We start from the raw sequence: 12,521 nt of genomic DNA, 5'->3' as shown, positions 1-12,521 counted from the left end.
CATGCCCGTGCCTCTCGCGAAAGCACAACTGTGCCTCTGGCGGAAGCAAAACCGTGCCTCTCGCGAAAGAAAAAAAACGCGTTTTTTTCCTTTCCGAAAGAGGCACGCCCCGTGCCTCTCGCGAAAGCACAACCGTGCCTCTCGCGGAAGCAAAACCGTGCCTCTCGTGAAAGAAAAAAAAACAGAAAATACGTTTTTTCTGTTTCCAAGAGGCACGGCCGTGCCTCTCACGAAAGCACAACCATGCCTCTCGTGAAAACAAAATCATGACTCTCACGAAAAAAATGCATTTTTTTGTGCAAAAATTTTTTTGGTCGAAAAGCTAGGGAAGACCGGTAAAAAACCAAAATGTCAAAAAAATCCCAAAAAAACCTTTTAAAAAGCCGAAAACGCGTGCGTAAAATTAAAAAAAAAAATCCGGAGGAAGCGTCCAGAGCGCGACACGTGGTGAATGGCTGTGAGCGCGCCAAGTGGCGCTGATCGTTGCGAGGCTCCCGAAGGAGCGCTCGTCAATTAGTTGCTCCCCAGTCGGGCATATACGTAATGTATAGGTCTTTGAAGGCCACATGGTAAAAAGTAAGAAGCCCAACAACGCACATCTATATTACTCACATCCAGTACTGGCCATGGGAAGCCCGGCCCGGCCGGCCCGGCCCGACGCTGCCCCCGGGCCGGGCTCGGGCCTAGTTTTTGAGCCCGAAGGCCGGGCCGGGCCGGGCCCGTGCCCATCATTTTTGCCATTTTCTGAAGGTCAGGCCGGGCCGGCCCGAAGCCCGGCGGGCTTTTACGTGCTCGGGCCCAGAAACACATGCCCGATGGCTTTTTTTGTGTCGGGCTTGGCTAGGCCCGGCCCGAAACCCGGCCCGGCCCGAGGTTTGGCCAGGTGTACTCACATCCACACATGCATTTTATTTATCTCTAGGCCTATGGTTCTTTCACATTTGAAGAATGAAGGCCCAACAATGTTCGGCCCATACAACACATACATCGTTGGTTCAGGCACCTGGTAAGGCCTCCTTTGGTTCATAGGATTGGAAAATCATAGGAATAGGAAAGTCATAGGAAATGAGATGACATGCATCTCAAATCCTATAAATAGGAATAGAAAAAGAGATGCCCTTTGATTCACACCATAGGATTTTTTTCATTGAGTCTAGGCTAATGTTTGTTTTCCTATGAAATGTGGAGGATAGGAAGAATTCCTCCATAGGAATAGGATTTCATTCCTACAAACCAAAGAGCTCTGAAGGAATTTTTCCTATAGAAATCCTATCCTATGAAAATCCTACAAAATTCCTCCAAACCAAAGGAGGCCTAAAAGTTTAGTACCACCTCGGCTGGCCATGGGAATAGAGGCGTCGCCGAGTCTATAAAAGGCAGCTGTTGATCGCTTATTTATCTGTAACTTGACAGCACAAAAACTTGTGGATCTGAGAAGGATTTTTTCCTCAAGCGGGCAGTCATCTGTGTCATGTGATAGTAAAAATAAATATTTATTTCAAACCCAATGGGTGTCCTAATGGGTAAGGTCGTGGCATGGGTTTGATAGAGCCCGACCCGACTCCAGGTTTGAGTGGGAAGTATCGCGTAAGATACATACTGGGAGCACCCCAGCCTCCTCGGAGTTTAGGCGTTTCTGGCCGTCGGATCTGCTTTTTGATGCGATTACGGCCGTTCGATCACGAGATGGAGGGATCTGAGACGTTGGATCAAAACGAACAACTGTAGATCGAAACAGTGTCGAAATCCTGTGCCACCGCGTGTGATTCCAGTGCCCCGCCGAGGGTATTTGCGTCATTTCGCATGTGGGCGTATAAAAGGCAGCCGCTCCCCGTGGAGATAACCTAGCCGCCGCCTCCTCGCGCACTCCCGCACGCGCGCCGCGCCCTCACCTCTCTCTCCCCCTCCAAACCCTACTCCGTGTCCGCCTCCCTGCCCCGCCGCGGGCCGCCGCCGCCGCCGCCACCGCTGCTCGCCCGGGCACCCATCCTCGGCCTCACGCTGCCCATCTAGAGAGATAGGGGCCGCGGGTGATGAGGCGGACGTGCCGTCGTCCCGTCTTCTGCGAGGTCGAGGAGAGCCAATCCCACCTTGTCGCCATCTCCTTCATCCAGCCGGCTGCCGCCTTGGCCGACTCCTCCTCCCCTCCCGTCCTCCTCCTGTCGCGTCTCCACCCCGTTGTCAGGCCACATGCTGCTCCACCCTTCCTCCTCCCCTCCCATCGTTCCCTCTAATTCTAGGAGTGGGTGAGGAGGCTGAGCCACTGCCCGCCGCCGGCCCGCAACACCTCCTGATCGACCACGCCGAGGAAGCACTGGACCTTCATCCTTGCGTCTGTGCACCTCTGGAAAGGAGACGACCCGAGGTAAGGCGCCTTCATCTTTGTTTGTTTCTTATATTGGAGATGCCCTGTTCTAATGGTAATAGATGGTATTTCTGTGATTAGATATCAGGGCATGTTCATAATCCTTTTTTGGGTGTAAGTACCATATGGGGTTCCTTGGCAATCCTTCAGGATTTTGCTATTCCTGTAGTTGTTTGTCTGGACTCTGGAGAGGCATGTACGTATGCAGATTGCCTGGGAATAAGGATAACCGACATTGACAGAACATTCTGTGTATATCTGGTAACAGTAAAGTCACAACAATGTTAGTCATATTATACAGTTCATTTCAGAAGGTTAATTTATGAAATGGGACGAAGGGCCTCAAGCAGTTAACACCACTTCACTGGAAAGTGGAATGGTGTGTTCTGAAGTTTATTTAGATTCTGGTACTTTTGAATGCAGGATTTTTTAGTGTTCTACTCTTAACGCATCTTCACTTAAGGTCTTGTTGTTTGAAAAGTATGTGAAGTGTCACTTGCTGAATCTTTTGTACTGTTCTACTGTAAAATGCAGGAAACGCAGGTCAGCAGTGACTTGGAATACCTGGTTCTCGCTACAGATGGTCTTTGGGATGTCGTGCAAAATGAGGTACCTATTTTAAGTTTGTAACACAGCATATGGCGGCATGGCTTGTGTTTTGCTGATAGTACTAAGATTTGGGGGGCCTTGAGGCATTCAAATGGAGCACATGTGTTCATCTTAGGTGAGTTATAATCTGTAGCATATGTTCTAATGCCATTGTTGCTGCATTGGCAGATTTGGAGTACGTGCATTCAGGCTTAAATGTGCAAATGCACACTGCTGGAGCGCCCTTCAGCAACGAGGAGGCCCATCGCGACACAGCCGCCGCCTGCGTCGGTTCTCCCCAGCGCGACATGGACGCCGCCGGCGTCGGTTCTCCCCAGCACAGCCACTCTGAAGACGGAAAGGTGATCCGTTCTCTTGCCTAGAGATGCTGGTCTTCTCTTTCAGTTATATGTTTTCGTGTTTCCATTGATTTTGTGTTGAATTTATCATTGCAGGTCCACTGTAGCTGTTGTTTGTTCCGTTTGTTGAGGCTTGGTCGGCCTGCTGTCTGCTACCGTTTCAGGAGGTTGCAAGGTTTGTTCATTTAGATCTTTTGTTCACTGCACAATGCTAGTGTTTGTTGTTAAAAACTGAAGCTCTTATGGGCTGCAGCTTATACTAGATGATATGAAGGTGTGCTCCATAGCTTTCTGTCCAGTTATATAGCATCCCATGTGTGTTCTGTAATTATTTTACATTTCTTTTCATGATTGGTTGTCAACAGTTTGAATAACACTACCCTAATAATCTGGATAAATGATAGATGGAATAAGTACATGTGTAGTTAGATCTAACTACGTATGTTATATCTATATTACCTAAACATTTCCACCATTTTAAATTAGAGCTTGAATTTTCAAGAGAACACCTCATGTTCAACCACTTTCATTTCCCTTCATTCTTAGGTTCTTACTAATGGTCGCTCGATGGTGCTAATTGGCTTACGTGGTTATGTATTATGAATATTACTGTATTAGGAAGGCTCGATCACCATTATTTTAGGGAAGTTTAATCCATGTATGTTTTGGCCATGTAATTTTAAATTCTTAGCTGCATGGAAGTGGTACCTTTTAGTTCTTTGTGCTGCTTACAAAACTAATCATCATTGGGCTGTACATTGACTGGCATAACCTAAGATGATTTTTAGTATTTTTCTTCTTGGTAAGCTTTCTGTTATATTGGCAAAAATGTTGCTTGAAGGTTTCAAATATATTACACCCAAACTATTCCAAGATTGCTATTGAAATCTTCTTTGGAAGTACTTGGAAGGAAGATTCTTGCCCAGTTCAGCTGCTTTAATGTTCTTGAAGGACACATAAAAAATTTCTGGATGATGCAAATTTATATGAATTACACATGGTAGAAAGGGTTAATGCCTGGATATTGTGTAGTCTTTGCTCCTTCTCTAGAAGTGGTATATGCTCGAAAATTGTATTATCTTTTGTCCAGACTCAAATTTTATATGGCTGCTGGATCTCTGGTTGGAATTTATTTCCTGTGTTCATGTCTCACTAAGTTACCGCTGTTGAAACTGAAAAATGTATGAATGCAAAAAGGGTTTATCAAATCCATGCTAATTGCAGGACATGCTTGTATTGAAAAAGAAATCATCTTTTCACATATACAAAACTTTGTAAGGTTTGAGTGCTGGTTTTGGAACAGCTTCCGTTTCTGTTTTACTGTACTCTTCTCGGTACAGATGATCCTCTGAACTCTGAAGTTTCAATTTTTGTTGCATATTTCTCCGTTTGCAGACCAGTTCTTTGGTTGTCCTTTTAATCAAAACTTATGTTGTTATGTTTGGAGGCGAGTCTGCATTGGTCTCATCCTGATGGAATTCATTAAGATCATATCATGGTGGGAATGTTAAGAGCGGGGACCTTATATTTAGAAACAGCAAGGTGATCCATTTGTTGGTTTGTGCCTTCTTCCTGTTAAGTTGTTTTCAGACATTATTACTAGGTAAGAATCAATCTTATTCACTGCTCCGTGACAAATGAAATGATTTGTCATTTTCGATGTTGAAGTGCCATCATCTAGGTTTACAATCCCTTTAGTTAGTCTGTGTTTTTAGAAACTGGAGAAACGATGACTGTCTATGTAAACACAAGAAAGGCATGTAGTACCTTACATTGATAGTGTGATTGTTAACCTGTTGTGATATTGAAAACATGATAAAGGATATATTTTATGACTGAATGTTTGACGTGGGACTCGGAGAATCCCAGTTCTGATTGGTACATGAATCTTCTTATATTTTGTCCATCCTTTTTTGATTTGATATTATTAGTGAGATTTGCTATTTGCTTGAAAGTTATGCAGTTTTCAAGCACACATTTAGTTTAGGTGAATCTAAACTAAATCTGTGAGCTTTGTCAGTTTTCAAGCACACATTTAGTGATACTTGGCATTTACTTTAAAGTTATGCAGTTTTCACTGGGAGAATCTCATTAGATAGCCTAATATGTGAGCTTTGAGTATCATATTTCGTCTCCCAGTTCTTTTGTTGACTTGGTTCCAAAAGAAGTATGATTGCTTCCTGCATTTCTAATATCCAGCAGGCATAGGATATTGGCAATCTCTAAATTTGTTCATGCATAAAAAGTAGTTATACACAGTTGGAAACTCTGTTTTTTATGTGATTGAAGAAAAAAACTTTGCTTCTATAAGTTGAGTTTCCTTCTTGAATATGTGGTCTTTAATATTGGATGCTGCAATCAGTTTGGTCTCTCGAGTATAAGAAATCTTTTCACCCGCTGAGATGTGTGACTGTGTCGTTTTCTTGATGCAGGTGCTATTTTGTTTGTCAGTGATAGGCCTCGTGGAGTTGCAGTTGGTATGTTGGATTCATGTTTGCTGCCTTCGCTCTGTATGGAAATATTATAGGATATAATGTGTAAGATCCATATTTTATTTAATCCAGAACTCTTGTACGAAAACTTGTGCAGTAGTCAAAATATGTTGTGTATAAATAGGAATAATATAGTTGACAAATAAGATGCCACCGTTCATGCTCTCCAGCAGTAGCTATGCAGGTATATTTATCTTCTGCAAATGAACTTCTATAGAATTATGGGCTTGGTATTGCAAGCTTGACAGAATCTTAGCATTGTCATATTGTCGGCGACCACTTCTCATTGTAGTTGCATCACAATTGCGATTTGGACAAGTTCCATTTAAAGAAACTATAAATTATTCTCGATGATTTATTTCTGTCTCAACTCCACGTATGGCCGCCACTGATGATGTTCATTCTGTCTCATTTTTATGAAGGTAGCCCTACCACAAGCCATAATCCTTGAAGCATTGACCCACCTATACATCATGGACCCAATTTAATTTATTTATTTGCTTTGTCTGAACAATTAGTACAGTATGTTCCTTAGAAATCTGCATTTACCTCTCTGCAATAGTTTTAAAGTTCACATATCATGTATATTATTACCATATCCTGCTTAAACCTTTGGGCCTTCTTTGTAAGAATATCTTTTTTTTCTATTGCAGCTTTCTCCTGGGACCATCGTCATAAACCAATCAACTCTTTGAGAATGGATGGTACGCCACTATACTCGACTGCTATTCTCACATTGCTTTGCTATCTGCTATTTTCGTACCTGACTTGGCTTGCCTGTGTACTCCCAGATTTAATATTCGCTTTCTTAGTTAACAGTGCTATGCACATATTTATGTCATTTCTGTCTATTTTTGAAGCAGAATAAAGAAACACCCCATGGTAAAAGGTTTATATATGGCCCGACCAATTAAGCACTGATATGGCATAGCCAGAATATATGGTTCTTTCCAATTATTAGTTGTCCTTTTCCATTCTGAAAGCAACTGAATGTGATGACAAACCATACAAACCAGCCATGTGCCATGGTTTCAGAATCATATTCTGATATTCCTACATGCAAATCATTTTTTAGGTGAAGAACCAGATGTCTTTTGCCTCAAAGTAACTTAAAAACCAAGCTATCAGAGCTAGCTAAAGGTCTCATTGCGCATTCCTATCTTCTGTAGTGTGCTGATGTTTGTTTTGTACAACTTATAAGGAACTATGCACTACTATGATTTGGATATGGTCTATGTAAATATTGCACCACATCTTACCTGAAAAGGAATCGGAATCGTATGTATTGCTTTTCCAGTCGTGCTCACTCGCTGGCTTCTAATTGCTAATGCCTTGCTGCTATCAGGAGAAGACAACATCAAGAAGGCCATGGCTGAGGCAAAACTGTGAACAAGAAGCGGGCAAGATGTGTTGATGCAAGATATCTTTTGCTATATCGTGCATCATGATCGTATGACCCACTCTATGCATATGAACCACTATATTGGATATTCTTACATTTTATTGAATCATATCCTTCCTTGAGAATTGTGTCTTAGGGTTTTGCTCTCATGCTCCTGCTGTTGTACTAAACTTAATGTCAGCTAATGTCCTTTGCCACCCCGCACTGTTGTACTAAACTTAATGGCAGCTAATGTCCTTCGGGCACCCCGCATCAAGGTGTGTTGCCTATTTTTTGTGGTCTTCTGAACACCCTGAACTTGATATTACCTTATAATCTCTTGCCGATATTGAGCATCACTATGTCTTCCTTCTATAATGTTTATTTTTCACTTTATTATTATCCGTTGGGACCGGCATCCTCGCGCCAAGGCGCGGACCCGATCTAGTATACCCTAACCCTCGGGAACGGCAAGGCGCAAAGGCAAGCAAAGTTCAGAGACAGCAGTTGCCAGGTGGGTAGAGAACTAGAGATACAGGCAAACCACATTGAAGATCATCGAACCAAATATCTGATATATTGGTGTTCTGAACACGATCATCATTTATAGTCAAAAAAAAGATTATGATTTTAGTTTCAAAAGGCTTTAGGATATTTGTTCACATGACATTAATTGTGAGAGCACCTCCATATGTTTGCGGACAGGAGTCAGTCGAGTCCTAGTTGTCCGTCCAACCAATGTCGTCCTTTTTTTCTCAAACCCCAAATTAATACTCACACCCATGTATTTTTTTTTTTTGCAGAATAGTTCTTGTATTACTCAATCAAAACACGGTTACAGTCATGCTTAACAGCGTCCAAAACAGCATCTGGTCCTGACCCAAGCCATACAGCAATTCGGCCTTGAGTCCTCCCGAAGTTGGCCAAAACATGACTAGAATTATTACAACTACGATGGATATGAGTAATACAAGAACTAACGTTCGGACATACTATCTTTAATCTCTCTAATAAGAAAGGCATATTTTGATCTATTTGTATCTCCACTTTTCACCATGTTCACTGCTTCCAAACTGTCGCTTTCAATATAAATTGGTAGACTGCTCCACTCTAGAGCGAGCATGAGTCCCTCCCGGATTGCTAAGATCTCAGCCTCCAAAATATCATCACAAGAAAAAAGGTGTCTAGAAGAGCTGAAGATGATGGCGCCGGTGTGGTCATGGAGAAGCATACCAGTTCCTCCAACTCCATTCAAAATAGATCCATCTGTATTTAGCTTTACATGCCCAGTGACCGGGGGTATCCAAGAAACAAGATTAGTGGAAGCATTATTGCATGCGTGAGCTGTAAGAGGGAAACAATACTGAAGTGGGGCTTTCCCTTTCACATGAACATCACCAGAATGTGTTGCAATGGATTGTAGCGATGATAGGTAGTTTGATAAAAATCTGACAGAGACATCCAAAGGAGGGACGGGTTTAAAATGCATGAGCTCGTTTCTAACATACCAAATTCGCCAGAAGAGCATCACCAGTCGAACTCGTGTAGACTCATCAACCTCGCAGATATACTGAATAAACAAATCAGGCCCAGTTGACTTGATCGAAGATACATCCGGCAAGAACCATTCAGCAGCCATGGCTCTCCATAGAGCTCTTGCGTGCATGAACAGAACGTATGGAACGTGTCTTCTTCATTAGCACCACAAATAGGGCATAGCAAGCATGTCTCCAGATTCCGTTTCATCTTGTTACTCCAAGTAGCAAGGGAATTATTTGCAAGGCGCCATGCAAAACTCAATACTTTCGGGGGAGCCGGACAAGACCATAGAGCCTTCCAGCCCTCACGGCGTCCATCCGGCCGGTTGCTCGAAGTGACCATGAGCCCATTATGAAGATCATCCAAGGCCAGACGGTAAGCACTTCGCACACTAAAAACACCCGATTTTTCAGGAGCCCAGGCAAAAGAAATCCTCACCCAAGCGATGAGAAGGGCGAATTTTCTGGATCTCACAAATGTTAGCTGGGAGAAAGAATTGCTGCAATTTCGTATTGTCCCAATTTCCATTGTGGTCCATAAGCTCATAAACCCACTTAAATCTACATCGACCTTTTGGAGATATAAGCCCACCAGTAGGATCCCGAACAATCCATCTATCACGCCAAATTCTAACATTTTGACCATTTGCAATCCTCCAAACTATACCCTTCTTTAACAGTTCCAGGCCATGGCAAACAGCTTGCCAAGTAGGTGATGGATTACCTGTGAACATAGTGTCTTCCAATCTCCCATTAGGGTAGTATTTTGCCTTCAGTAGCCTAGCACAGAGAGCCAAGCCTGCCGTGCTAACAAAGCTTGATTAAACAATCTGAAATCTCTAAAGCCCAAACCACCTTGACACTTTGGCCTTGTCATTTTGTTCCATGCATACCAATGTGTTTTCCTCTTCCCCTTCTCCGCACCCCAGAAATAATTTCTAACCATGCGGTTCAAATCATCACAAACTTCAAAGGGGAGCTTAAAGACACTCATTAAATAGTTTGGAATTGCCTGTGCCACAGATTTAATTAGTACCTCCTTACCAGCTTGAGTTGGGTGGCCATCAAAAGAGGACAATCTCTTCGTAAGTTTTACTTGGAGATTCTGAAATTTACCCTTTGTCATTCTGCCATCCGGGGTTGGAAGACCAAGATACTTTTCCTCAAACCCAACAGTCAGGACTTGAAGAGCATCCTTGACCGAGTCCATGTTGTTCTTAGGGCAGGAGTTACCAAATAAAATAGAGCACTTAGCAGGATTGATTAGTTGTCATGTAGCATGACCATAAGCATCTAGGATGTTTTTAACATGTGTGGCTTGTTGGTCAGAAGCTTTGAAGAAGAGCAGAGTGTCATCAGCAAATAGCAAATGGGATATACTAGGGGCCCTTCTTGTTATTCTCAATGGAGAAATATTACCAAGTACAATACCTTGATTTATCAGAGCAGACAGACCATCAGCAACAAACAGAAACAAATATGGAGATAACGGATCACCTTGCCGAAGACCACGCATCGGTGCAAACGAATCCAAGATGACTCCATTAAATTTTACGGAGTATCTCACCGAGGTCACACAAGTCATTATCCAGTTAACCCATTTGTGAGCGAAGCCAAGCTTTTGCATCATTTTCTTAAGGCAAGACCAATCTACCCGATCATATGCCTTTGAGAGGTCAAGTTTGTATGTACAATAACTCCTTGTCGGATCCTTCTCTTGCTTGATGTGATGGATACATTCAAAAGCTATCAATGCATTATCAGTAATCATACGCCCTGGGATGAAAGCACTTTGATAGGGGGAAATAATATCATCCAAAACAGGCCTAAGCCTATTAACCAAGCACTTTGAAACTACTTTGTAAATAACATTACATAAGCTTATAGGGCGAAAATCAGTAACCTTCACTGGGTTTTGAATTTTAGGAATCATGAAAATCACTGTATCATTTACCTCCGGTGGCATTACCCCCGTGTGAAAAAATTCCTTCACAGCGCCTATAACACTTTCCTTGAGAGTAGACCAGTTCCTCTGAAAAAATCGTGCCGGGAATCCATCAGGACCCGGTGCCTTTAGGGGGCCAATCTGGAAGAGTGCATCAGATATTTCTTTTTCTGTGAAATCTCCACACAATATATCATTTGTTTCCTCACCTACCAAAGGTGCAATAAGATCAATGATAGGAGAAGAGTCCAGATTACTTTCAGCCATGAAAATATCCTCAAAATATCTAGTCACTGTTGCACCCATCTCCTTACTGTCAGTGTGGATAACACCACTGATGTCTTCAAGTTTCTTTATTCGATTTTTCCTGGCTCGCCAAACAGCCTTGGCGTGAAAAAAAAATTGTATTGCGATCGCCGTCCTTCAGCCAAGTAATACGTGAGCGCTGCATCCACATAAGTTCCTCTCTATACAACAGTTCGTTCATTTTATCTGTAACTCTTCGTATTTCCATTCTGTCGGCATTCATTAACATAAGTTCTTCTAGTTGAGTACGTGTTTTTTCTATATCTCTAATAATGCTACCAAACTTTGTTTTACTCCATTGACAAAGTTTACGCATTGTTTCACGTAGAGCCCCATGTACATCGCCCAGAGAAACTTTTTGACCAGCAGCCTCCCATGCATTCGCAATGACTTCCTGTAAAGCTGGCTCCCGTTCCCACATAACTTCATAACGCCTAATCCTCGGTTTGTACTGCTGATCCTCCAGTAACTCAGTAGCTACGTAAAGAGGTGCATGATCCGAACAAGGAGAGGTAAGGTGCTGGACCAGCGAGTAATCAAATCGATTCCTCCATGCTGGGTTAGCCACTGCCCTATCTAAGCGAACTTTAACATTTGCATTAACTGACCTCTTGTTATCATAGGTGTAGGGAACACCCAAAAATCCCAAATCAGCCAACTGACTTGTTTCTAAAACATCTCTAAAAGCTTGCATTTGCCCAGCTGGTCGTGGTGTCATCGAGAAGTGTTCAAAATCCCACATGCATTCATTAAAATCACCAACCACAAGCCAGGGGAGATCAGACTGAGCACTCAAATTTTCCAACAGAGACCACATATTGTGTCGATCTTCTACCCTTGGTTCTCCATAAACACAAGTTAGGCGCCAAGGTGGATCATCTGCTCCTGCCTTAACTTGTGCATCAATGCATCGCTGATTCGAGAAAACCACCTCAACAGACAGCGATTCGTGCCAAAACAGTGCAAGCCACCACTATTACCAATACTGTCTACTGCATCAAAACCTTGAAGTCCCAAATGAGCTCGATATCTTTTCATACGATTTTTTGATTGTCGAGTTTCACATAGAAACACCATGGTGGGGGAATGCGACTGAACCATAGTCGCTAAATCACAAACTGTCCGGGAGTTCCCCCCTCCCCGGCAGTTCCAACTCAGGAGATTCATTTGTCCTGGCGGCGTTCCGCCTGGGAACCCGCCGTAGTGGACAATGTTTTTGATTTGTTTGCATTCTGATCTGACCTCAACCTCTTTTGCTCCTGTTTTGCGGATGGGCTAGCAGGCACACTCGCCGGCGTAGGCAGAAGGAGCTGGCCCTTGACACTACTAGGCGTAGTAACATTCTGTCCAAACCCGGTCAGCCCCCTTTTCCTGCTTGCATCTAGGTCTATATCTGCACCATCCTTTTTACTAGCGTCAACCTCCATCACTTTCCCATCATTTACCTTAGAAGAATTAGTACGAGGGTCATCATCCGTGTTACGATTTGCACGTGTTGCCGCCCCCCATGTAGCTCGAAGATCCTTGAAGAATAGAGCCGAAACTGG

The 12,521-nt window shown here is 43.1% G+C and overlaps 1 protein-coding gene across 12 annotated transcripts; it reads left to right on the top strand.

Annotated features, from left to right (window-relative positions):
- Nucleotides 1-1,853: 1,853 nt before the first annotated feature.
- Nucleotides 1,854-7,541, top strand: LOC119275252. 12 transcript variants are annotated; one of them, XR_005135577.1, is made up of 8 exons: nt 1,854-2,365; nt 2,900-2,974; nt 3,143-3,315; nt 3,409-3,487; nt 4,708-4,915; nt 5,745-5,849; nt 6,458-6,508; nt 7,150-7,541. XR_005135577.1 is itself a non-coding variant. In XM_037556058.1 (8 exons), the coding sequence occupies exons 4-8, from the start codon at nt 3,178-3,180 to the stop codon at nt 7,191-7,193; spliced, it is 357 nt and encodes a 118-aa protein (XP_037411955.1). In that variant the 5' UTR covers nt 1,854-2,365; nt 2,535-2,626; nt 2,900-2,974; nt 3,143-3,177; the 3' UTR covers nt 7,194-7,541. The 12 variants fall into 12 exon arrangements, 3 of the variants coding, with proteins under 3 accessions (XP_037411955.1, XP_037411954.1, XP_037411956.1); XM_037556058.1 differs by lacking the exon at nt 4,708-4,915 and adding an exon at nt 2,535-2,626 and having other exon boundaries at nt 5,745-5,789; XR_005135578.1 differs by lacking the exon at nt 4,708-4,915.
- The last annotated feature ends 4,980 nt before the right edge of the window (nt 7,542-12,521 follow it).

This window comes from Triticum dicoccoides, chromosome 3B (genome assembly GCF_002162155.2).
Source record: "Triticum dicoccoides isolate Atlit2015 ecotype Zavitan chromosome 3B, WEW_v2.0, whole genome shotgun sequence".
In the NCBI taxonomy this organism is placed as follows: domain Eukaryota; kingdom Viridiplantae; phylum Streptophyta; class Magnoliopsida; order Poales; family Poaceae; genus Triticum; species Triticum dicoccoides.
This window is presented reverse-complemented; position numbering and strand designations above follow the sequence as displayed.